We start from the raw sequence: 24,190 nt of genomic DNA, 5'->3' as shown, positions 1-24,190 counted from the left end.
AGAGAGAGAGAGAGAGAGAGAGAGAGAGAGAGAGAGAGAGAGAGAGGAGAGAACTCCACCAGAAAGAAATGATCATGTGTTGATGAAAGAGAAGCCAGCTACTTATGTATTGAAATGTTTCGAATGACACTGTATCCCATAAGCACACTAATTTGTCATATGCCAATTAAGCATATTAGTAAAATAGATATAATAGATTTAGGGAGCCCCTTTTGTGTCATCTCAGGGCCCTCTTTCCCTTCTCATTCCTGCTCAGCCTAGGTGTCTGCTCACTCAGTTGGTTCTTCTTCTTACTCTGTTTTGCTCTTTGAGCTGCTCTCCTCCTTTTTTTTTTTTTTAATGCCATTTCACTCTGCTTTGCTGATTGCTTCTGTGTGGGCCCTTTGTGTGGTGAGAATGGCCTGACTGGGCGGGTGGTGAATGCAGCTAGGCATCTAAACCCACTCCATCACCCTATTGGCTTCCTGCAGTGAACCACACCCTGCCTGCTTCATCTCTTCAGGGCCAGGCAGTTTTGCTTTCAGGACGTGGTGCATGATTTTTTTTTAATCTCAATTTTTGCCACCTCTTCCTGAAACTTTGACCGAGGTTCCCTGACCAACGGGGGCACCTTCTCTCCCAGCCCCACCCTCTCATTCCCAGTGGCCTGGCTGCAAGAGCAGGCCTCCTCCTGCAGATCAGCATGCACACAGTTATCCCTGAGACGGCTGCTGATTTGTACGCTGTTTTCATTTCACGCTTCATCTAGCCCGCTCTTAGTCATTACGATAAATCTGTGTTAGAGATCTCGACTCCGGAGTTCATCACCCTGGTTTCAAGAGCTGTCTGCACTGTCCCTTATAATGTATACAGGGTGCAAGGAAAAGCATTAGTTGAAAATGGGGTCTTCACTCTCCCTACTGAAAGAAAGGAAGAGTGTTGAGGGTGTAGCTCAGTGAGAGTGTATGCATGAGGCACTGGGTTCAATTCCCAGCCCTAAACAACACACACACACACACACACACACACACACACACACACACACACACGGAAGGCAGAGAGAGAGAGAGAGAGAGAGAGAGAGAGAGAGAGAGAGAATTTTCCTCTTCTCTATCTCCCTTTTCTCTTAGAATTTCTGTCTGCCCTTCTCAAACATATATTAAAAATTTAATAGTTAAATAAGCCTCCTCCCATCTCCACAGTTCAGGAAGATTTCCTTCAGGAATTGAGAACCACTGCTTTGAAATAAACGTAATCATCACGACCTAATCTCCCACTGTTCTGGAAGCACAGGGCCTAGCTCATCCACCTGACTACAAATTGCAAAACCTACTTAAGGTAATGGGCTCCATTCACTTAGTTATAACAAGAGTACAATCTCCTTCAGCTTTTGCTGTCCTTTGGAGGATTGCCTGTGATCTGTAGACTGTTCTCATTTAATGCTTACTCAGTAATAAAATTGCCCCCTCCCCCAACCGTACTTTTGTGGGAAGGATTTTCGGAGTGGCAAGGAGCTTTTGTTTATGATTCTATTTCTCCAGCTGTGGGCTTGGACAAATCCCTTACCCTCCAGATGACAATTCAGTCGTGAGAGGCATGTCGTGAAGTTAGTTTGAGGATGGCACATGGAAAGGACTAAGACTGCTTGCTCTTGTTCTCTCTTTCCGTCTCTCTGTGTGTTCTCTCTGTCTCTGTCTCTGTCTCTCTCACACACACAGAATACTGGAGCTTGGACCTAGGATACTACGGTATCGTGAGTGCACAGCAAATGCTATGCTACAGTCACTGTCCTACTGTGTGTGTGTGTGTGTGTGTGTGTGTGTGTGTGTGTGTGTGTGTGTGTGCATATATTCAGTGTCCTAGTTATTCTACTTTAGTCTTGTTTGGTTACCTTCAGCTCCTCAATTTTATTCTACTTTTTTTTTCTTTTTCTGTAGAAACACTGACTTTTCTCCTGATACCAAATCAGGAAGGTGTTACCTTTCTCCTGGATTTTCAAACTCTGCTCTAGGGCAAAGACCAAGTTCTGACAGCCAAATATAAACAGTACCTGGGCGGGACACAGTGGCACAGTCTTTAAATCTGAGGCAATCTTTTAATCTGTGAGGTCAAGACCAGTCTGGTCTAGATAGCGAGTTGCAGGCCAGTCAAGGCTTCGTAGTAAGAACTCTAGTATGAAATATATATCCACAAAAAGCAGTACCTGGCACCAAGGAGGAGTCTGGTCCTTAGTCAACCCAGCCCAGGGCCCTCACCTTCATAGGACCAGTTTTTGTTGAAGGTCTGTGTCAAGGCCTGCATCTCTTGCAACAGGACTGAGTCTGCCTGGGATGAGATGTCTCCTCCGTCCTCCTCTTCCAGCACCTCCTCTTCCTCGTCGGGATCCGGGGAGCTCTGCATCATTTCTTCGATCTCCTCAATCACCTAAGGATACAGCACAAGCTCTGAGTACTCAGCAGCATGCCTAACTTATTCTCTGTCTTCATAAATATTGGATAATAATAAAAATAGACCCGATCAAAGGATTGCACGTAGTCTGTCTTTAATGTAAAGCACTTTCATGTAAACCTCTTCCAAGCGCTCCATTTAGATGAATGCATTATTGGAAATTAGCGGCTCTTTCAGGAAATGAAGCAGGGCTGCCTGGAAGTAAACATTTACTTCAGTTTGCTGATCATTTTGTTTCTGAGTTGGAAAGTATTGTATCTGCCCAACTATAACACAAAACCCAGGCCACTAATTGTCACACTTCTTGTAACATGGGGGAGGGGGGAGGAGGGGGAAGGGATGCACACATTCCCAGAACAACTCCAAACGAGGAGGAAAACAGCTGTTTCTCCAGAATTCTCCTAGAAAGGAATTGAAGCTGTCCAGTACAATCTGAAGCTAAAGATCATAAAATGATAGAAGGACACCCAATGTCTGGAGAGGAAGAAAAAAAGGCAAGAAGCCCAGCTCTGAACTTGACTATTAATGGGGCTCAGCTCCTACAAGCTGAGGGTCAAGACAGACACTGCCACACAGAATGAATGCAGAACTGTGGACACTAGCTGTTGGCACTTAAAGAAAGGGGGTAAGCCACGCCCTCACGAGGAAGTGGGTCTGGATGAGTTTAGTGGCAACAGCACACTTAGACAGGCCCTTCTCTTTCTGGTGCTGTGAGGGCCTCAACCTCTGATGCCATCTTTAGACGGTGATCTTGGAGCCAGGTCTTGTCCTGTTGGGCTGGACTGCAAGTAACAGGCTTAGGGTTTCTTCTTTGGAAATAATTCCTGTTTTTATACACAGGCTTTCTCAAATCGACCTGCAGATTTAGGACATGCCTTGTCTTTGAAGGGCATTTTATAAGCTGTGACCAAGCAGCACAGCCCCCCTTCAGGGTTTTCTGGCTGAGAGTAATTTCCCTGTGACTGTGATGGTCCATACCAATAGTCATCTGGGAGGCAAATCTCTGAACATGGCTGTGAGGGAGTTCTAATTTAGTTAGCTGGGGAGGTCAAACCTGCCTTAAGTGTGGGCAGCACCATTCTATGGGCAGGGAGTCCTGGAGGGGCCAATGTGGAGGCACACACCTTTAATCCCTACACTTTGGAGGCAGAGGCAAATGAATTTTTGAATTCAAGGCTAACTTGTTCTAAAAGATGAGTTCCAGGTCACTTGGGGCTATATACTAAGACCTGGTCCTGAAAATAAAATAAAATAAAATAAAATAAAATAAAATAGAAAGGAGAATGTCACGAGCCACCTTTTCGGGGTGACTTCTGCCAGGCTCCTAGCCACAGCAGTTTCATACATTCCAGGGTAGGGGCGTGAAGATTAGAAGTTAGGTAGGAGGAACAGAGATTAAAAAAGAAACACACAGAGAGGTAGGATAGTACCAGCAGAGCCATTCAGTCTCTACTGCATACTGAATTCTTACTTCTGAGTTCTGAGTCCACCCGTGTTTAATTTTCCATACACCTTCACACCCCAATACAAGAGGGAGAAGAAGGCAAAAGACTGCTTTGGCATGATGCAAAGGACTACCAGAACAGTTACTTGCCCCAATACTTGAGACATCAAGCCATTATTTCTGTTGTTTGGGCAATGAACCCACCCTAGACCAAGTATCCTGAAGGCAGCCACTCCCTAGGTCAAAACTCCTTTTTCAAAAGAAAGATCAGCTGGCTTTTGTTTAGTATTTGGTCAAATTAATGAAAAAAGGTGACAAACAGAGAGTCTATCATTGCAGTAGGATCCCTCCCTTCAAGTCACAATAAAAAATGCTAGCCCCGGTCCTGTAGAGATGAGTCTACAATTAAGAGCAGTTGCTGCTCTTCCACAGGACTTGGGTCTAGTTCCCAGCACCCACCTGGTAGCTCTTGTAACTTATAACTACACTACTAGGAATCTGACACCCTCTCTAGGCACCAGGCACCAACATGCATAGAGGCTCTCACATGTAGACACAAAGTAACAATAAATCTATTTTTAAAAATTTATTATGTATACAGTGTTTTGCCTGCATGTTTGCCTACATGTCAGAAGAGGGCACCAGGTTTCATTATAGGTTAAGTTAGAGGCCAGCCTGGTCTATATAAAGAGTTCCAGGCCAGTCAGAAACAAAGCAAAACAGAACAAAGTAACTCTTAGACATGTTCTTTTTTTTTTTTTTTTTTGGTATTTTGAGATAGGGTTTCTCTGTAGCTTTGGTGCCTGTCCTGGAACTAGCTCTTGTAGACCAGGCTGGCCTCGAACCCACAGAGATCCACCTGCCTCTGCTTCCCAAGTGCTAGGATTAAAGGCATGCGCCGCCACTGCCTGGTTTAGACATGTTCTTTTATTTTGTGTTTGTTTTGTTGCTTTTTGAGACAGGGTCTTATTCAATAAGGTTGGCCAGGAGCTCCTGACCCTCCTCCACCTCCCTCCCAAGCACTGCATTTACAGGTATGGACACCGCACCTGTTCTTGACATGATTTCCTTCAATCCCGTATCTTTTCTTTTCTTTTTTTAAGATTTATTTACTTATGGCCTGGCAGTGGTGGCACACACCTTTAATCCCAGCACTCAGGAGGCAGAGACAGGCAGATCTCTGTGAGTTTGAGGCCAGCCTGGTTTATAAGAGCTAGTTCCAGGACAAGCTCCAAAGCTACAGAGAAATCCTGTCTCAAAAAAAAAAAATAACCAATAACAAAAGATTTATTTATTTATGTATTTTTATGTTTTTATGTACAAGAGTGCTCTGTCTTCATACACACCAGAAGAGGGCACCAGATCACCAGATTCCGTTGCAGATGGTTGTGGCTGCTGAGAATTGAACTCAGGACCTCTGGAAGAGCAGCAAGTGCTCTTAACCGCTGAGGCATCTCTCTCCAGTCCCAATACCCTATTCTTTACCCATATTAAATCCTACTTTTTAAAAAAAGTAAATGAAAAGAAAAAACTGAATCCTACTTTTAGCCATAGGCTTGAAGATCACCTCTACTAAGATGCTCTTTCTGGCTCTGCTGATCCCAGAGGGGCGCATTCAGAACAGCTTGTAAGTTGGCATGGTGTCTAGCTCAAATAAGCACTCCCAGATGTTTGTTGACTGAGAAGACTCAACACTTCTGAAGTGAGGAATCACTAAAACTACATCATAAACTCCTTCCCTAAAGTGAAACATGGCCTCTCCCTTCCCACAAAGGCAGAATGTCTCTAAACGCCTTTTGAAAGGCTAAACATTTCCAGAGTTCTATAAATTGTGATAAAACATCCACCACATAGAAAACTCACCTGTTACAAGCATTTAAGACCCCTTCCTTAAGCGCCCAAACTCCAAGTATACAGAGAGCTGGGCATAGTGGCACATGCTTTTAATCCCAGGGGATTTTTGAGTTTGAGGCCAGCCTGGTCTACAAAGCAAGTTCCCGGTCAGCCAGGGCTACACAGAGAAACCCTGCCTTGAGAAAAACAAAATTAAAGAACAAAAGGAAACAAATAAAAAATAACGTTAAAAAAGAAAAAAAAAAGTCTACGGAGGCTTTTCTGAACATGGCTCCGGCTCTTATCACCAACTGCTACAACCAACCCAGGTCCTAGGAATTGTGTCCATGTCTACTGTGAGCAGATCAACTGAGACATAAAGAGAAATCAAGCCTCTTATCAAAGCTACCGAACTCATCAGCAAGGCACCACGACACCAGTCGCGCATCTTTCTCCTGACTTGGATGGATGAGGCAAGGATGCTGTCTTCCACATTTTCCTATTAGAACAAAGGCTCCCTCCCGGGGTTTTAGCGGGGATTCTCTTTCATACCTGGTCAGCTGTGAGTAGAGGCTCTTCATTGATGCCAGAGTCATTTTCGCTCTTCTCGTTGAACTCTTCTTCTTCTTCCTTCTCGTGGATCTGAAAGGAGAAGGGGCAACGACATTGTAACCGTCAGCAGTAGACTAGCTACTCCGCCCCTTTCTAGCCTCCTGCTGTCTAAACATCCCAACCATTAGCCCCAAGACTAACTGAAGGGCCGTTTTAGCCTCCCATGGTGTAAAGAGGGACTGTGGTGAGGCGTCTGAGTTTCATCTTGTTCCACCACACAGCAGGCATTGCCAGCATGGCCAGAAGAAGACAACAGGGTAGGAGTGGGCAGCACCATTCTGACTCAAGGGGCTCAGCAGTGTTCTTTAACTCCCAAGCAGGTTCTCCTCGGATGAAGCAGGAACCTTCTCACAGTGAGTGACATCACCGCCAGCTCATGCAGCAAATATATCCTTTAAGTAGTGTCGGTTGGGCAAGAGAGAGGGCGGGAAGAAAGGAACGAAAGGGAAGAAAAGAGCAAGGAGGACCAACGAAATCCTAAGAAAAACGGTGAAAAGGGAATTCTGTTTAGTTCATTTGTCCTGTGCCCCCTCAACTCTATAATCCAAAGAGTCTAGAAGTTCACAACTACTGAGACGCCCGAAGTTGTCTAAGTCCAACAATACATCTGCAACAACTCTGGCTTCACCGGCCATACTGCGAACTGTTAAGGATCCAGAGTTTATGTTCGCATCCTGCACACATTCAGTCACCCACCCTAAGAATCTCTCCTTCCAAGAATCCAGCTGAAAATCATACAGGTGTTGGCAAGAGGGATCCAGGAAATCCCTCCACAGAGCCACATTGAATATAGGAGCTTCTCTTCCTTGGTTCTAAGAACTAACATGTTGGTTGGCCCGTCCCCCCGGGACACTTTTTCCTATTCTATCAGGAAGCACTGGGGTGAGGTCCCAGCTGCCATGTTATCTAGCCTCAAAACTTCCTTCTTTGAGCTCCACTCTGGCAGGTACCCCCCAACCATGCACATCTCCTCCTATCTCTGCCTAAAGCCAGGACGTTGTCATTACAAGGAAAAACATTCAGCAAATATATCATGAATGCCATCTGTTCTCAACCTGGAGAAGGGGCAAGGCAGGCAGGGAGAGGGAATCACCAGAGGAGCTGCTGGGCAGATGGCAGCATCTATTTCTGCAGTGGAATCCATCATATGCTTGTGTCTCTGCCAAGGCTACCACCTGCAGTACTGCTTGTTTGCACAGCTCCCCACTGGGCAGAACAAAACTCCTGGGGCCACACTTTGTTCACAGCTACATTTACATGGGAGAACTTCCCAAGAGTCAGGCGGTCCTGAGGTAGGAATGAGGCTCTTATTGGAAAACGGGAGGATTTTGTTTTCTGTATGAGTTACTTTGTTTCTTTGTTTGTATTATTTATATATGAGTCCTCTGTCCGCAGGAACACCTGTGTGCCAGAAGACAGCATCAGATCCCACTTATAGATAGTTATGAGCCACCATGTGGTTGCTGGGACTTGAACTCAGGTTCTCTGGAAGAGCAGCCAGTGCTCTTATCTTCTGAGCCATCTCTTCAGTCCCTGTACTTATAAGTCTCTGACAGGAACCTTAGTCTATAACTCAAATCAGATATGAAGGGTTGAAATGAAGGCTATGGAAATGCAGTTAGAAGCTATGTATGGTGGTGTACACTTGTAATCTCCAGGAACCTGCCTGACTCCACTCTGAAGGCAGAAGCCATTCTGCTGTTGTTTAAAAGAAGTTTCTACATACTCTAAGAGCCAAGTTTCCTGGAACCTGACCTTCTCCAATCCATGACCTTTCTTTCTTTAGTTTGTTTTTTTGTTTTTGTTTTTGTTTTGTTTTTTTGAGACACAGTTTCTCTGGGTAGCTTTGGAGCCTGTCCTAGAACTTTGTAGACCTGGCTTGCATTGACCTCAGAGATCCCCCTGCCTCTCCTTCCCCAGTGCTGGCATTAAAGGCACACACCACCACTGCCCAGCCCTTGATTAGCCGAATGTATCTTCACCCTCCCTGATCACATGATGTTTTTGGAGGTTTTGTTTTGTTTTGTTTTGTTTTGTTTTTCTGTATTTTCTTACTGCCCCATTGTCTCTCTTCTGTAAATCTTCTTTGCAACCACTCCTTTGATTTTAGTTACTAGGGGTCCCAACAATGGATTCAGGCTGCTCTCTTTAACCTGACTTAGGAGGCAGTGCTGGCCAGCCCTTAAACTTGTTTTAAATTTAGCTCAAATTGTGGTAGTGGTTTTATTCTTGCCAGTGGGATTAACAGTCCCAGCAATCAAGAGGCTAAGAGAGGGTAGCATGAGCTACATAGTCCAATACTTTATCAAAAAAAAAAAAAAAAAAAAGATTACAGATAGAGCTCAAAGACAAAGGCCTGGATTCATCCTGAAGAAACAGGGAAAGACCAAGTGTGGTCAAGCCTGCCTCTAAACCCAGTGGGTGGGAGGCAGAAGATGAGGAGTTCAAGGTCACCCTCAGACTATTTCTACCCAGGGTGTTCCAGGCATGAGCCCCAGGAGACCAAAACCAGATGCAAGGCAAATGGGTGCTTACACTTTCTGAAATGTGGTCGAGCATCAATGCATTTTCTTCACTAACTCAATACTGCACCTTTGAACTAGATCCTTTTCTGCCCCAAGTTTCTCCCACACGTGGCTGGCGGGGCTTGTTGGGAAGGAAGGCTAATGGCTAGGCATCCGTTAATGCACCCCAGCTGTGGCCCGAGCGAGGCACTCCTGGAGTGCTCTTTCCTGTTGCCCTCTCAGGTCTGGGAATAAATTATTGGGATAAGACAAAGATCTGAAAGCCAATGACAGCCTTAGGAAAGCCATCATGAGCAATGTCACTGTTGTGAGTACTATAAGCGTTCCCTGTTTTCTTGTTTCTCAGAAATCAGGCATGGGGAAAAAAAAATAAACCAAAAGGCTCAGCACACACAATGCACCCCAAGAGAGCCCCGCTCCTCCCGCCTCCGGCTACCTTTGCTCAGTCACAGGCTTCAGCACATCCGCCCAGTTTCAGGTCTCTGTCTTCTGTCTGGTTTGTGTTCTAACTCTCCACGCTGCCTCGCCTCGACCTGGTTCCACCAAGCTTATGTGCCCCCACCCCCATCCCACACTCTGCTTTGCGCTGACAGTTTCTGTCACTTCTGGACAAACCTTTTCCCATCACACTGGCTGTTTACAGACTCCACTTTCCCCCCAAACCGATGTAGTATTTTGACCAAAAGGTTTAACAAAACAAGAGAGGAAGGGTTCTGGAAAACAACAGCACTGGATACTACGGTGTAAGGATGCTCCTACGATTATGTGAACAGACAGCAGAGTCACTTCCTTGGCCACTTGTGTGGCATGAGAAAGGTACCTCCCCCAAATGATCCACAAGCCTGTCACGTGGCACCCATTTATTTGTGGGCCAAACCTGACAGCCGTTTCCAATGCTGTCAAAGCGAATGAGGATCTTGTAAGGAAAAAAGTATCCACCCAATATCTTTCTTCCTAGAATTAAGGAGACATAGATCCAGAATGGGAGCTGGCCATAGCAAGCCTTTTTTTTTTTTTTTTTAATCATCTTGCTTTGAGGAAAAAGGTGTGCATCAGGATTGCCACCATGAAATAAAAGTTGGAAACTCATGCAGAGCCTCTAACACTTGCTGTGTAGCCGTCCACGGAAGGCTTAACAGTCTGCTACGTCCCTGTGCCCAACAACAATTATAAGCCAGGGCCTTTTGCTAAAGCATCCCAGTTTATCCTGTTCCTAGAAAAAGAGAATTTCTACTTCATATTCAGTCCCTTTACATATTTCCCACCCCTTCCTCCACTGATTCAAATGTGTGTGTGGCTGCTACAATAACATTAAGAAAGCAAAGATGCATTTTTTTTTACCTTCAGTCAAAAAAGTAGGAAGAATAAAAGGAACCCAACAGTGTGTGCTCAGCCCCAAGGAAGGGCACTATGTCCCTTTTGTGCTTGTGAACAACCAGGAACCATCTGTGTGGGCTAAGTCAAGGGCTCTGTATTCGCACAGCAAGATGCTCCATGGTATTTGGTCAACAAACACTTATTGAAAGAATTAGTGAACAAATGACAAAGAGAGGACAGGGGAGTGCAGTCAGGGCCCAGACTCAGCACCGCCTCCACATAACAGAGCCTCCTCGTTGCCTGGAGATGAATTAGAAAGATGGATCTTCCTGTCCTGGATGTCTGTCTCCTCTTGTCTTAGCGTCAATCACTATCTACTATGAAGTGAAGGTTACAGGGGTCAAAAGGTGATCTTTTTATGTCGTAGGCAGGAACAGAATAGAATGATTCATTTAAAAACCCAACCAGAGTAGATAATTGTCAAATAATAGCATCTACATGTACAATTCAAGGATATAATTTTGACCTAAAATCTAAGTGCACAGCTATTCACCAAGCATCGTCTATGTATAGCTAAGCTACACTGGACCTCTAAGTGGAGCTCCACGTTGTCTTTCTTGAAGTTCCCACATGCTACAATTATTTAAATCACCTCCTATTTCCATTTATTTGCAGTAGAAGGAAGGCACAAAGAACATTGCACGCACAGTTACCTCTGCTTCCTCCCCAGGTTCTAATAAAACGAGAGTAAATGGATTTAAAATAAGACTATTCCACAGGAGCAAAATATGTTAAAGGAAGACAGCAAGGAAAAAGGTGCTTGCTGGGAAGCAGCTGCAGGCCCAGGGGCTGGAGAGCCACACCCTCTCCAAGCAGACCTTCAAAGGTAAATGCTTTCACACTGAAGATGTTGGAAAGTGAAGATGTTGGAAAGCTTGGGAGCTGGATCCCTCAGATTGGCAGTGCGAATGAGGTTAAAAAGATGAGGAATAAGTGAGATTAAAAAGCAGGGGTGCACCTGGTGGTGGCGGCGCACACCTTAATCCAACATTTAAAATTAAACTCTGTGAGTTTGAGACCAGCCTGGTCTACAAGAGCTAGTTCCAGGAGGGGGCTCCAAAGCTACAGAGAAACCTTGTCGCAAAATAAATAAATAAATAAATAATAAAAAATGTTGGGGTGTTTCCTTGGGGGCAGCTGGACCCCAGGTCTCTTCTAGCAGCCATGGAGAAAGGCTGCTACAATCCTGTCACCCTAGAGAGAGCTAGTGGTTTCACCAGTGAAGTTGAAGCAGCAAGGTTCCTGTCTCAGACACACCGGACAACTTGACAGAGCCTGGGGTGTGGGAGTCTTACAAAATCAGAGGGAGCTAGTCTGCAAGCTCATCAGAGACTCCAGCCTCCTTCCCTAAGGGGCATCTGAGGAACACTGTTCTCATGCCAGGCACTGGTGGGGTTTCTAATTAGAGAACAATGTAATACAGATACATGCCAGCTCTCGGGATCTCCAAGGAAAACGATAGATCCTTTGATCACTCAAGAGCATGGCCCAACACTATTTCTTCTCAATAGACTATGACAACTGAAATGTGCAATGCACAGTGTGCCCTGGAGAAAACACTCTATAAAAATACCAAGAGCATGATTACACAGGCCTGTGATTCCAGAGACCTAAGAGGCTGAGTAGGAGAATTTAAAGGCTCAAGACTGCTTGACAAGTTAGTAAGCTTCCCCTACTCCCGTCTGGAATAAATCAAAACAAAAGTCGGTGGCGCTCACCTTTAATCTTGGGAGGTACAGGCAGGAAGGTGGATCTCTGTGAATCAAAGGCCAGTGTGGTCTACATAGTGAGTTCCAGGATAGCCAGGGCGCATAGTGAGACCCTGCCTCAAGGAAACAAAACTGAACGAAGTGGAGAGGTATTGATACAGGTCCATTACAAGGAACAAAAATGGAATGCCAAGGAAAAATGAAAAAAGAAATTAAGAAGTCTGGGGAGCTGGCTCAGTGTTTAAAAGTACTAGCTGCTCTTCCAGAGGACCCAAGTTCAATTCCAAGTGCTCACATGGCATCTAACAGTCATCTGTAACTCCAGTTCCAGGGGACCTGATATCCTTGTTTGTCCTCTGCAGGCACCAGGCACACAAGTATAGTACAGACAAACATGCAAGCAAAAGAGCCATACAAAATGATTAACATTATGATCTAATGGCCTGGCCTGTCACCTGGGTACCCTGTCCCTTTAAAGGACAAGCCCCGCCTACTCCCAACCCGTCCTAACAAGCTGAGCTACCTAGGCTTCTGCCTCCTCCAGCTCAAGGCTTGAGTATGTGAGTGTGCACTCAAGTGCTCTCTCTCTCTCTCTCTCTCTCTCTCTCTCTCTCTCTCTCTCTCTCTCGATAACTACTGTCCCTCTCCTCCCCCTTCTTTCCCTTTTGCTTTCCCTCCAACACCCACTAAATAAATTCTATACCTGAACTCTCTCTGTCTCTCACCCACCACGGTCTCCTGCCCACCAAGGCTAACTGCCTGAGGCCTCGGGTCACCCACCAGTGCCCCTTGTAGGATCGGCTGCCCCTAGTGGGACTGCCGCCCCTCATGGGACCAGCCTTCCCCACCCATATCTTTATAAAAGAATAACAAACAACTCATTTTACAGTTAAAAGAATTAAGAGAATCGACTAAAGAATAAACAGTAGAAGAAAACCAAAGAAACCAAAAGTGACTCCCTAAAGAGATTGATAGAAGTAATAAACCTATAGACAGGGAGAAAAGATTTGTGCGGGGCTGGAGAGGTGGCTCAGAGGTTAAGAGCACTGACTGTTCTTTCAGAGGTCCTGAGTTCAATTCCCAGCAACCACATGGTGGCTCACAGCCATCTATAATGAGATCTGGTGCCCTCTTCTGGCATGTAAACATACATGGAAGGAATGTTGTATATATAATAAATAAATAAATCTTAAAAAAAAAAGAAAAGATTTGTGCTACTAGGAAAAGGAAAGAAATGCATTATAGATCGCATAAATGTTAGTACAAAATGTAAAGTTACAGAGCCGGTAATACTGACTAGTCAGCAGGTAAGGGCTCAGGGGGTAAAGGTCAAGCTTGACGACCTCAGTCAATCCCAGAAACTCTACGGTAGAAGGAGAGAACTGCACCGACTCTCCCAAGTTGCTCTCTGGCCTCCACACAGGTACCATGATATGTGCATCCCATCCCTAACATACGAAATAAGTTAATGCAAAAAACATTAAAAGATTATATTTAAGTTCATGGTTAATGCATTCATTGATAGATTAAATGGATAAATTCCTTGAAATCTATGATTCAGGGGTCTGGGGAGATAGTTCAATGGTGATATACTAACTGCACAGGTATGAAGATCTGAGTTCAAATCCCTGGCATCCATGTAAAAAAATCTGAGCGTGGCCTGTGTACCTATAATCTCACTGATGGGGAGTGGAGCCAGAGGAGGTTTACCCAGCTAGCCAGTCTAGCTGAATCATTAAATTCACAATAACTGGGGCTGGAGAGATGGCCCAGATGTTAAGAGCACTTACTCTTCTTCCAGAGGATTTAAGTTCAGTTCCCAGCACCCATGCTGGGGGACTCACAACTGCTTGCAACTTCAGCTCCAGAGCTAAACTATCATCCCCCACCTCTAATCTCCATGAGCGCCTGCATTCACACACATAAATCTTCTTCAGAAAAAGTCCAGACCCAGGTTGTTTCATTGCAGTGACCTATCAAACATTTAAAAAGGAAATAATAACAATATAACATAAATTCATTTACCAAACAGGATAACATCCAGCTCGCTTTATGACCTTTTGTTGTGTTGCTATTTGCTCTGAATTGAAGCATTCCCTCTGAAAGGGAAGAGGAAGACTCACAGGACTCAGGAACTAAATGAAAATACCCTAAGAAATAAATGGTATTTTTTTCTGGTCTTTTGAGACAGGGTTTCTCTGTAGCTTTGGAGCCTGTCCTGGAACTAGCTCTTGTAGACCAGGCTGGCCTGTCACCCAAGTTCTGGGATTAAAGGCATGCATCACCACTGCCCAGCCTAATAAATGGTATTTTTAAGACCCAGGGAGCTCCCAAAAGTGACAAGAGTCACCAGGCTCCTCGCTAAGGTCAGTAACGATTGCTGTCCAGGGGAGACTCTAGTTGTGCAAGGAGCTTCAAGGATGAAGTTTTCACAAGTCTCCACCCATGCTGGGACCTGCTGTTCAAGGATGCAGACCTTTGTCATCCATGCTCTTATAAGTATCCTCAATAAGTTCACCGCTTCACTAAGTTAGACTTGAGTATAATGATCCTTTGGTTTGCCGTTGATGCCCTATCTAGGAGGTAGTCACATAGACCTTAGAACAAAAGAAAGGAAATGAGGGAGGAAAGGAGGGAGGGAAAGAAAGGAAAGGAAAGGAAGGAAGGAAGGAAGGAAGGAAGGAAGGAAGGAAGGAAGGAAGGAAGGAAGGAAGGACGGACGGACTAGCTCTGTAGACCAGGCTGGCTTCGAACTCACAGAGATCCCCCTGGCTTTACCTCCCGAGTGCTGGAATTGAATGTGTGTATCATCACTACTGGGTGGTTGATCTTTTATAACTGTATAAATGTGTCACTTTGATTTTAACAAAGCCCAAATCATTCTCATTGTAGTCAGGATTGAACAGTGTCTATGATATTTAATTCAATTACTTATTTTAGTCACAAAGACAAGCATAAACAGGTAGGGAAACAAACAACTGATTCTTGGCAATATCCACAAAATAGAAGATTACAAGGGCTCATGAAATTGAGACTGCCCAGCGGTGTACATATACCATGAGTGTTTGGTTGGTCAGGCTAACAGAAGGAATTCAGAGTACTGGTCAACCTCTTAAGTCATTTAAAATGGGGTCAGTTAAAGTCCTTCTACTGTAATAAAACCAGGTGATAATGGAGGAGAAGATAAAGCAGACTTCTTCCACCCACTTTTATCACCTGTTCTGTGCCAGACTTAAATAACCCAGGAAAATCTGCCTCTTGGATCATGGTGACCTGATTTGATTTCTATAGCTAGACTCATTGCATTATTTTGACCGTCTTTTATTTTGGGTGACTATGAGGTATTGTACAGACGTGTGCTGCAAGAGAAAATGCACAGCAGGAGTTCAGAGAGGACCTGAGACCCAAGCTCCAGTGTCACTGTGAGTGTTCTTGCAGTAAAACATTGCCTCGAAGTCATTGTCTCGCCTGCCAATGAAGCCTTGAGGTCCTGAGTATTCTGTATTGCTCGTGATTAGAAAACTTAAGAAGGCTATGAAGCATTCAACAAATGCTGATTTCTTCGTTGTTGTATTTTGAGCAGTAGTCTGCAGATAGAATGCCCAGTCAGGGAAATCTGCTTCCTGCTCTTTTACTTGGGACCAATTCTTGAGCTTCCAGGAAGATGTGATACACCACTATTCACCATTTGCTGAGTCCCCACCACCCAGGGCTGTGCCAGCACATTTTCTGAATACAAAATTGTCAAATTTTTTCATGGCTGAAACTAGAAAGCCAAACAAGGTAAAAGTTTTTTTTTCTTTTTCTCTTTCTTTCTTTCTTTCTTTCTTTCTTTCTTTCTTTCTTTCTTTCTTTTTTTTTGTTTGTTTTGTTTTGTTTTTCGAGACAGGGTTTCTCTGTAGTTTTGGAGCCTGTCCTGGAACTAGCTCTAGTAGACCAGGCTAGCCTTGAACTCACAGAGATTTGCCAACCAAGTGCTGGGATTAAGAGTGTGCGCCACCACCAACCAGTGAAATACACCTCTGACCATTGTACAGCCTTTTCACCTGGATATCACCTCAGTGTTTGTGGACATCTTCTCCACCCACCACCACTCAATGTTTTCAGAAATACCGACCTCCAAAGTGACAAGGACAGTAGTACCTTAAGTTGCAGGTAGAACCCTCATGAATGGTATTAATCCCTTATAAAATAAGTTCAAGAAACCTCATTTGCCCCTTCTACGATGTGTGAACCTCACAAGAAAGTGCCACCCACGAACAGGAATTAGCCTTCCCCACAGACTGAATCTGCCGGCCACTTGATCTTAGATTTCCAATCTCTAGAACTATAGGAAACAAATGTCCTTTTTTTTCTCCTGAGACAGGATTTTTTTTTGTGTAGCCCTTGCTGTATAGCAACTCGCTTTGTAAACCAGACTAGTCTTGAACAGAGATCTGCCTGCCTCTGCCTCAGGAGTGCTGGGATTAAAGGTGTGCACCACTCCAGCTTATAAATCAGTCAGAGATGTTCTGCTCTGCTGACTAAAATACCACTACATATATAGTATATGTATGTACAGTCAGTATATATGTGTGTATATATATGTACAGTCACCAGGAGCACTCTGGATTTTCTGAGAGACTATAAAATCAACTCAAAAGAAGATGCCAGCCGGGCAGTGGTGGCGCACGCCTTTAATCCCAGCACTAGGGAGGCAGAGGCAGGCAGATCTCTGTGAGTTCGAGACCAGCCTGGTCTACAGAGCTAGTTCCAGGACAGGCTCCAAAGCCACAGAGAAACCCTGTCTCGAAAAACCAAAAATAAAAAAAAAGAAGATGCCAAATTTCCTTCTTTCCTCAAAAGAAGATGCCAAGTGTGTGTGTGTGTGTGTGTGTGTGTGTGTGTGTGTGTGTGTGCAAATTTAATGCCATTTGTATGAGGATGCCTACAGAGGCTGAGGAGGGAATCAGATCCCTTGGAGCTGCAGTTACAGGCAGTTGTTAAGCCATCTGACATGGTGCTAGGAACTGACCTCGGTCCTCTGCCAGAGCAGCAAGTGCTCTTAACTACTGAGCCATCTCTCCAGCTCCATTGAAGCCCTAAGTCATCCTCTGCACTTGAAAAGGAACAAACATGTTTGAGGCCAGCCTGGTCTACAAGAGCTAGTTCCAGGACAAGGAACCAAAAAGCTACGGAGAAACCCTGTCTCAAAAAAATCCCCCCCCCAAAAAAAAAGAAAAGAAAAGAAAAGGAACAAACACAACAGCTTCTTACCCCCTGGCTCTAACCAACAGGATGTACAGTCCACCAGCACTTGCTCAGACATTGTTTCTGATGGAACTAAATCCTGATTCTTAAATTTTTTTTTGTTTTTGTTTATCTGTGGGGACTAGCGTCTCACTCTCTAGTGTAGCCTTGCTCAAACTTGTGGCAGTTTTCCTTCCTCATCCCCAGAGGGCTGGGATTACAGGCATGCCATCAGAATGCCTGGGGAAGTGGGCAGCCAGTTGGGAAGGTCTGAATAAAAATGGCCTCCAAAGGTTCACAGGGAGTGGCACTATTAGGAGGTGTGGGCTTCCTGAAGTAGATGTGGCCTTAGTTCTTTTGCTGCAGTCTGCAGATCAAGATGTAGATTTCTGCAGGTAGTTGTGGTGCAAGCCTTTAATCCCAGTACTTGGGAGGCAGAGGCAGGCGGAGGTCTGGGAGTTAGAGGTCAGCCTGGTCTACAGAGCCAGTTCCAGGACAGGCTCCAAAGCAACAGAGAAACCTTGTCTTGAAAAACAAAAACAAACAACAAGAAAAGACGTAGATTTCTCAGCTTCTTCTCCACAACATCTGCCTGCTGGCTGCCATGCTTTCCTGCCTTGATGGTAATGGAGAGTAAACCTCTAACCCATATTAAATGTTTTCCTTTCTAAGAGTTGCTGTGGTCATGGTGTCTCTTCACAGCAGTAGGAACCCTAACGAAGACATCACTCTTACTCTTTTTATGCATGGCCATCCCAATGACCTCAGACACACCGGGTCTCCTTCCTGTCTTATGTTTCATCTTTCTCAACAGCTGTCGAGAGACATTGAGTCTGGTGATGCTGTGTTCCCAACGGTGACTCTGAACTAGTGCTTTAGAAGGCCCTTGCGTTGTCGGGCAGTTTTCTATCTGGATTCCATATCCTCCCAATCCTGACTAAATAACGGGCCCCAGAGAGGTACCTCCGTGTCAGAGCTGTTGCCATTCAGAGCCTCAATGTTTGGGTCCCTCCAGTCTTCTGAGAGTGAAGGGATGTAATTGTCTGTCAGAGCATCCCAAACCCTGTAAACAAAGAAAAGCTCTCATTAGCACACATCTGTGGCCTGACCCCGCCTGGAGGAAGGAAGAGCCGGGCCAAGCCAGAGACAGGCTGCTGTGTGTGCCAGGCTGAGGTCATCTGCCTTCCAGCATGCAGGGGCAGCAGCTGAAAACAGAATTCAAGGCGTGTCCAAAGGAGAAAGCCTTGAGCACGGGGCTGGGGCCCTGTCCAGAGGGTTCAGAAGGAAAGGTGTTCCATTTTTGCTTAGAAATTAATCTGCACCTTGACCAAATAGTTTATTCTTGAATCTCAGAAGTCCCTTTCCCATAGTCCAAGAGTACCAGAGGGTAGAGGAGGAGGTTGGACAGATTCCCTATCTGAGACTGGTGACATATTTCAACTTGAGAGGCTTCCAGTCTTCTCTCAGGAATTAGTGCCTTGAAATCTAACATGGGCAAGAGGATAATACCAATACTGTGACTGTGCACTTCTTTTCCAAAGTGCCCCAGGGAGCACATGGCAACACAACCCTGCGTTCTTCGTATTTAGAGTTTAAAGGAGCCATGTTTCCATTTGTACTCAAGCAAATGTACAAAATGGAAAAGAGCCGGGCATGGTGACACTCACCTCTAACCCCAGCACTGGGGAGGCACAGTCAGTGGATCTCCATGAGTTGGAGGCTAGTCTGGTTTACATATTAAGTTTCAGGCTAGTGGGGGCTGCATAGTCAGACAATTAGTTTTTAGAAGGGAAAGATGCTATATTTCTTCTTGATTCTGTATACACACACACACACACACACAAAGGGTTTCCTACAATTCTTATCACTTGATTTCCTAACACCTCTTTGGCAAAAAGGGAGTGTTGGGGACCAAGGTTATAGTTTAGCGATAGAGCATTTGCCTAGCAGGTACAAGGATGAGCAGAGATGATTTGAAAAAAATTCTGACGTCACAAGCATATCAGGAAAATGAATGAATTAGTAGGCACCTGATCACAGATATTTGAAATGAAATACACAATGATAAGGTAACTGTCATAAAACCAAAAATAGAATAAATTATATAGATATATAAAAAGATTTTTCTGGAAAATTAATGTATGTAAACCAGTAAATAAAAGAAACTCATGAAAACAATTTATTGACAGGAGAGGCATCTACTTGGTATTTTTTTTTATCATACAAGAAAGCACTTTGAGAGGATAAAGTCATCAAGTGTTCATGTGACAGCCACTCAGCAAGATTTCAAAGCCTGCTTCCTGTGTGTGCACGTGTGTGTGGGTTGTGTATGCAAATTCATCTTGTACATGTGTGTGTGGATACCAGAGGATGACTGCTATAGAATATTATTTAAAGATTTGTTACTTTTTTATGCTGTCAAACATTTAATGATACAAAGATGTCTTGCATTCTTTTTTTTTTTTTTGGTGGTTGTTGTTGCATTCTTTTATGTTGCATTTGTTTAACTTTGTGAAGCTGTGTTACTTTGCCTGTCTAAACACCTGGTTGGTCTAATAACGAGTTGAACAGCCAATAGCAAGGTAGGAGAAAGGATAGGCGGGGCTGGCAGTCAGAGAGAATAAATAGGAGAAAAAGAGGACTGAGAAAAGAAGGGGCTACCCATCCAGCCAGACACAGAATAAGGAATAGAAATAGAAAAGGGTAAAAGACTAGAGGCAAAAAATAGACAGGATAATTTAAGAAAAGTCAACAAGAAATAAGCCAAGCTAAGGCTGGATGTCTATAAGTAATAATAAGTCTCCATGTATATTTATTTGGGAGCTGGGTGGTGGCCCCCCAAAGAGTAAAGAGTAAAAGAAAGCCAACTGCAGATGACTTTGGGTGTCCTCTATTGCTCTTCACCGTATTTTTTGAGATCAAGTCTCTCGCTGAACCTATCATTTTGGCTAGGTTAGCAGGCCAGTGAGTCCCCAGGCTCTACCTGTCTCTGCCCCTTCAACACTAATGTTCCACACAAACTCACCTGGTGCACCCAACTGTTAACATGGGTGCTGGGGATCCAAACTCAGGTCTTCATGTTATGTGGCAAGCACTTCATCCACTAGGCCATCTCCCCAGCCCCGGAGCCTGCATCTTAAACCATGAATGATATCCCAGGTGCTGTCAGGCACTTGTATAAAGCCAAGTCCCACAGCATTGTGGAACCAAGAAGAAAATACAACTTGCTAACTCAAAAAAAAAAAAAATGCCCCACCCACCCCCCCCACTGGAAAGGGCATAGGCCTGCTCTTAAATCACTGTGCTTTGGAATGAATGCTTTGGGGATGAATCCTGCAGCTGTGCCCCTGCAGGAAACGCTGGAGAAATGAGACTCAGCAAAGTTCCAAATAGGCTGTGTCTTTTGTTCCCGAAGGGACTGCACCTCTTCTATTGACCTTGAGACTGCATAAATCCTGAACCTGACAGTCGCGAGCTTTTCATCCCTGAGCCTTCTACTCTGCCGTTGAGTTTTACTTTGAAGACACCATTTCACTAAATAGCCCTGGCTGGCCTGAAACTTGTTATGTAGATCCGGACTGCCTCTAGGTTTAAGGTGTGTGCCACCACTTCCAGCAACTAGTGAATTTTCAGGCTAATTTCGGGTTCTAGGCAACTTCCCAACCCTGTATGTACTGAAGATTTCAAACCACCTTCGTGTTTTCATTCCTTTTCATCCTTCCAAGTCCATGAATGACCTTCAAGCTGAGGCTCCTCCAGTCTCTCGCACTCCCTCGCGGTCACTCAAGGGCCCTTTATCAACGACTGCTGTCCTCTCTCACAAGCAGTTCCTGAGCGCAGCCCTCCTCTAAGCTCTCTGTGAAGATGAACGCGTTCCTCACTCACAGTTCTCCAGGCTGTTGCCTATGAGAACCTAGAAGGCAGTGTCGGCAATCACATCGCCCAGATTTACACATTCACTAATGGCAGGGGTGGCCTTTGAACACCGGCCGCACAGCGGCAAACCTGCTGGCCTCTCCCTGATTTCAACTCTTCATGATTCAGATTATGGCTGACATTGGTATGGGCATCAGAATGATAAACCAAGTTTCAAATCATAAGCTGAAGCAGCGATTTAGACACAAATTCTAAGCGCAAAGTCCCCAGTGACATTATTCTGACTGGGGATCAGTGTGTGCCAGGACTTCTTTGGGGGACTCCAGCCCACAGGTGTGGTCCACGGAAGGCAAAGGCAAAACATGCCAGCCAGCCTCAAGAATGGAGACCCCCCCACCCATGCGGTGGCGGATGGGGGGTCTGTTTAGGGTTCTTATGAGTGGATATATTCCATTTTATACTTTTTTATTTTTGAGACAAGGTCTCACTATGTTGCCCTGGCTATCCTGGAAGGCGTTTTGTAGCCCAGGTTGGCCTCAAACCCTCAGCGATATCCCTGCTTCTGCCTGCTTCTGCTGGAATTAAGGCCACTGTAGGACCCAGCTATGTCAAGCTCAATAAAGGCCTGAGTTTCAGTAGTTAACCCTGAGGCAATACCTGGTTCCAAGAAAGACCATAAACTGAGACCACCAGGTACCACCCAGGCACCACCCAGGAACAGAGCATCCAAAGGAAATTCCTAATGTTCCAACTGTTGTAGATAGGATCACCTGCCAGCACACATTCACCAGGGCACCCCTAGACAAATGTCAGCCAATCAGGGGTCCTGGACCTTAGAAATCCCTTACCCCACACCATTACTACTATAAAAAACCAATCCTAACTGAGGCTAGGGCTCTCCGATCATTCCAATATGTTGGACACACGGGGAGTCTGAGTTTGAATCTTGTCTTCACTTTTACATAGGGGACTCGGTCTCCTTGTTGGTTTGGTTGGGGGGATTGTGTGATCTGGGCATAACAGCCACCACACCTGGCTATTTTGAGATTTAAATTCTTTTTTTGGTTTTTTGAGACAGGGTTTCTCTGTGGTTTTAGAGCCTGTCCTGGAGCTAGCTCTTGTAGACTAGGTTGGCCTCGAACTCACAGAGATCTCCCTGCATTCTGCCTCCCAAGTGCTGGGATTAAAGACGTGCACCACCACCACCCAGCGAGATTTAAACTCTTCTCAGGGAAGAGGATGTAACTCAGTGGTATAACAAGCATTTGTCTGGTATGTGTAAAGGCCTGGGCTCCCTCTCCAGAACAATAAACAAACAGATAAATGCCGTACTGTAGGAAGCATCCTGTCATTTACTCTTGCCATGGAGAAGGTGGAGAAGGGAGACTTTGCCTGTTTGGAGGTTCTAGCTGGAGAGGGCAGCGACTCGCATATCCTTAGCCAAAGAACAGCTTCCTCAGGATGGCTCTACCTGGGAAGGTTTTACTTCTTGACCATTTGATTCAGTTTCAGGAGGGATTCATGTGGGTGGTGAAGGAGGAAGGGTACACTCCCCTAGCTAGCCAGATCAGCCTAGTTTAACACTGGCGATCACTGGGGTGGTAGCTGTCACAGACCGCTTTCCCATCCAAGTAGAGAGATTTTGCAAGCTCCCTTCACTTTCACTTAACAAACATGCGAGATTAATCAGGTTGTCTCTGTCCTTGCCATGAGGCAGCCTTGATGCCTGAGATTTAATTTGGTCCCCATGGTCAGAGAGAAGGTTCTTTGCATACTTCTTTTCTTTTGGTTCTTTGGAACAAGGTCTCACTTGTAGCCCAACTTAACCTAGACCTAGTAGCAATACTCTTGAAATTTTCCCTAGTGCTGGAATCCTAAACATGAGCTACCACAGTTGGCTTCCATATGTGTGTTTTAGTTTGGTCTTGGGTGTCAGTAGAATCCTTTACCCTGACTTTTACTGAAGTGGGCCAGGCATTTGGAAAAGGGTGCTGTCTGAGTGTGAGCAGCCCTAATGGAGGAGATATGTACAAAGACATGTACATACGTTGCAAGCCTGAACCCGGCAACATACCATCAGGGCTACATCAGTCCTAATAAACACACACACAATCCAGACATGTAGACTGACAATATAATAAGCAGCTCAAAGTGCTAATTAAACTTTGAGCTAACAACAAATTCCATAACTGTCTTTGAGTCAGCCATTTCCAGGTCCAATAATACAAGGCCCACGCTCACACATGTGTACTTTTGTAGTCGTACCTTTGCACAACATTTTTAGATTCTCTTGAATATATAAATAGAACAACAATATTTCTCCCTTGTACATGAGGAACTGAACCTCTAAGAAGAGAACTTCTTTCTCTCTTTTTTTGAAGGGAGGGGGGTAGTTGAGAACTTGTAGTCCTGGTTGTCCTGGAACTCAATCTGTAGACCAGACTGAACTTAAACTCCCAAAGAGCCGGCTGCCTCTGCCTCCCCAAGCACTGGGACTAAAGGTGTGTGCCAACAACACCACCACCAGGCTAGAGAGAACAGAATTTCTTAAAGATATGTTATCTACCAAATTTCCCCATTTGACTTATCTTCCATTTAAAATATGTCTAGTGATAGTCTTGTGTGAACTTTGTTTTTAACATTCTCTTTAGCTTACAAATCCTATCTGAGGAATGGGAAGCAGCATTGCTGCCAATCCTTTCGACTTCTATAGAATATTGCAAGGGCTGAGAACAACCCTAGCGAGACGGGAAGTGGGTAAGAGCTGTCCATTCCTAGTTTCTGTTTTCTTTGGCGTGGTTCCCCATTCTCAGTTTATAGTAACTTCATAGAGGCTCTAAATTCCAGGGCTGTCTTTTATAACAAAGGAAAAGAGTGACTGCACATAAATGAAGAATAGGTCTGGGCCAGTTGGAGGGGGTGTAAACGTGTAATCTCAGTACTCAGGTGGCCGAGGCAGGAAGATTCAAGGCCAATGTGGACTCAAGCAAGATCCTCTTTCAAAAACTAAAAGGGGGGCTGGAGAGATGGCTCAGTGGTTAAGAGCATTGCCTGCTCTTCCAAAGGTCCTGAGTTCAATTCCCAGCAACCACATGGTGGCTCACAACCATCCGTAATGGGGTCTGGTGCCCTCTTCTGGCCTGCAGGCATACACACAG

At 44.9% G+C, this 24,190-nt stretch overlaps 1 protein-coding gene across 1 annotated transcript in view; it reads right to left on the bottom strand.

The window, feature by feature from the left end:
- Positions 1-24,190, bottom strand: part of Fez1 (fasciculation and elongation protein zeta 1) — a 53,213-nt gene that overhangs the window by 13,279 nt on the left and 15,744 nt on the right. The window contains exons 3-5 of the mRNA XM_050125721.1: positions 18,120-18,219; positions 6,257-6,346; positions 2,235-2,403 (exon numbers count right to left, since the gene is read on the bottom strand). Coding sequence (XP_049981678.1) covers positions 2,235-2,403; positions 6,257-6,346; positions 18,120-18,219 — 359 coding nt within the window. The remainder of the gene's footprint in view (positions 1-2,234; positions 2,404-6,256; positions 6,347-18,119; positions 18,220-24,190) is intronic.

Source organism: Alexandromys fortis, unplaced genomic scaffold, assembly GCF_014885135.2.
Source record: "Alexandromys fortis isolate MF-2015 unplaced genomic scaffold, M_Fortis_MF-2015_v1.1 scaffold_253, whole genome shotgun sequence".
In the NCBI taxonomy this organism is placed as follows: Eukaryota; Metazoa; Chordata; class Mammalia; order Rodentia; family Cricetidae; genus Alexandromys; species Alexandromys fortis.
Note: the sequence above shows the minus strand (reverse complement) of the source record. Positions and strands in the feature narration are given on the sequence as shown.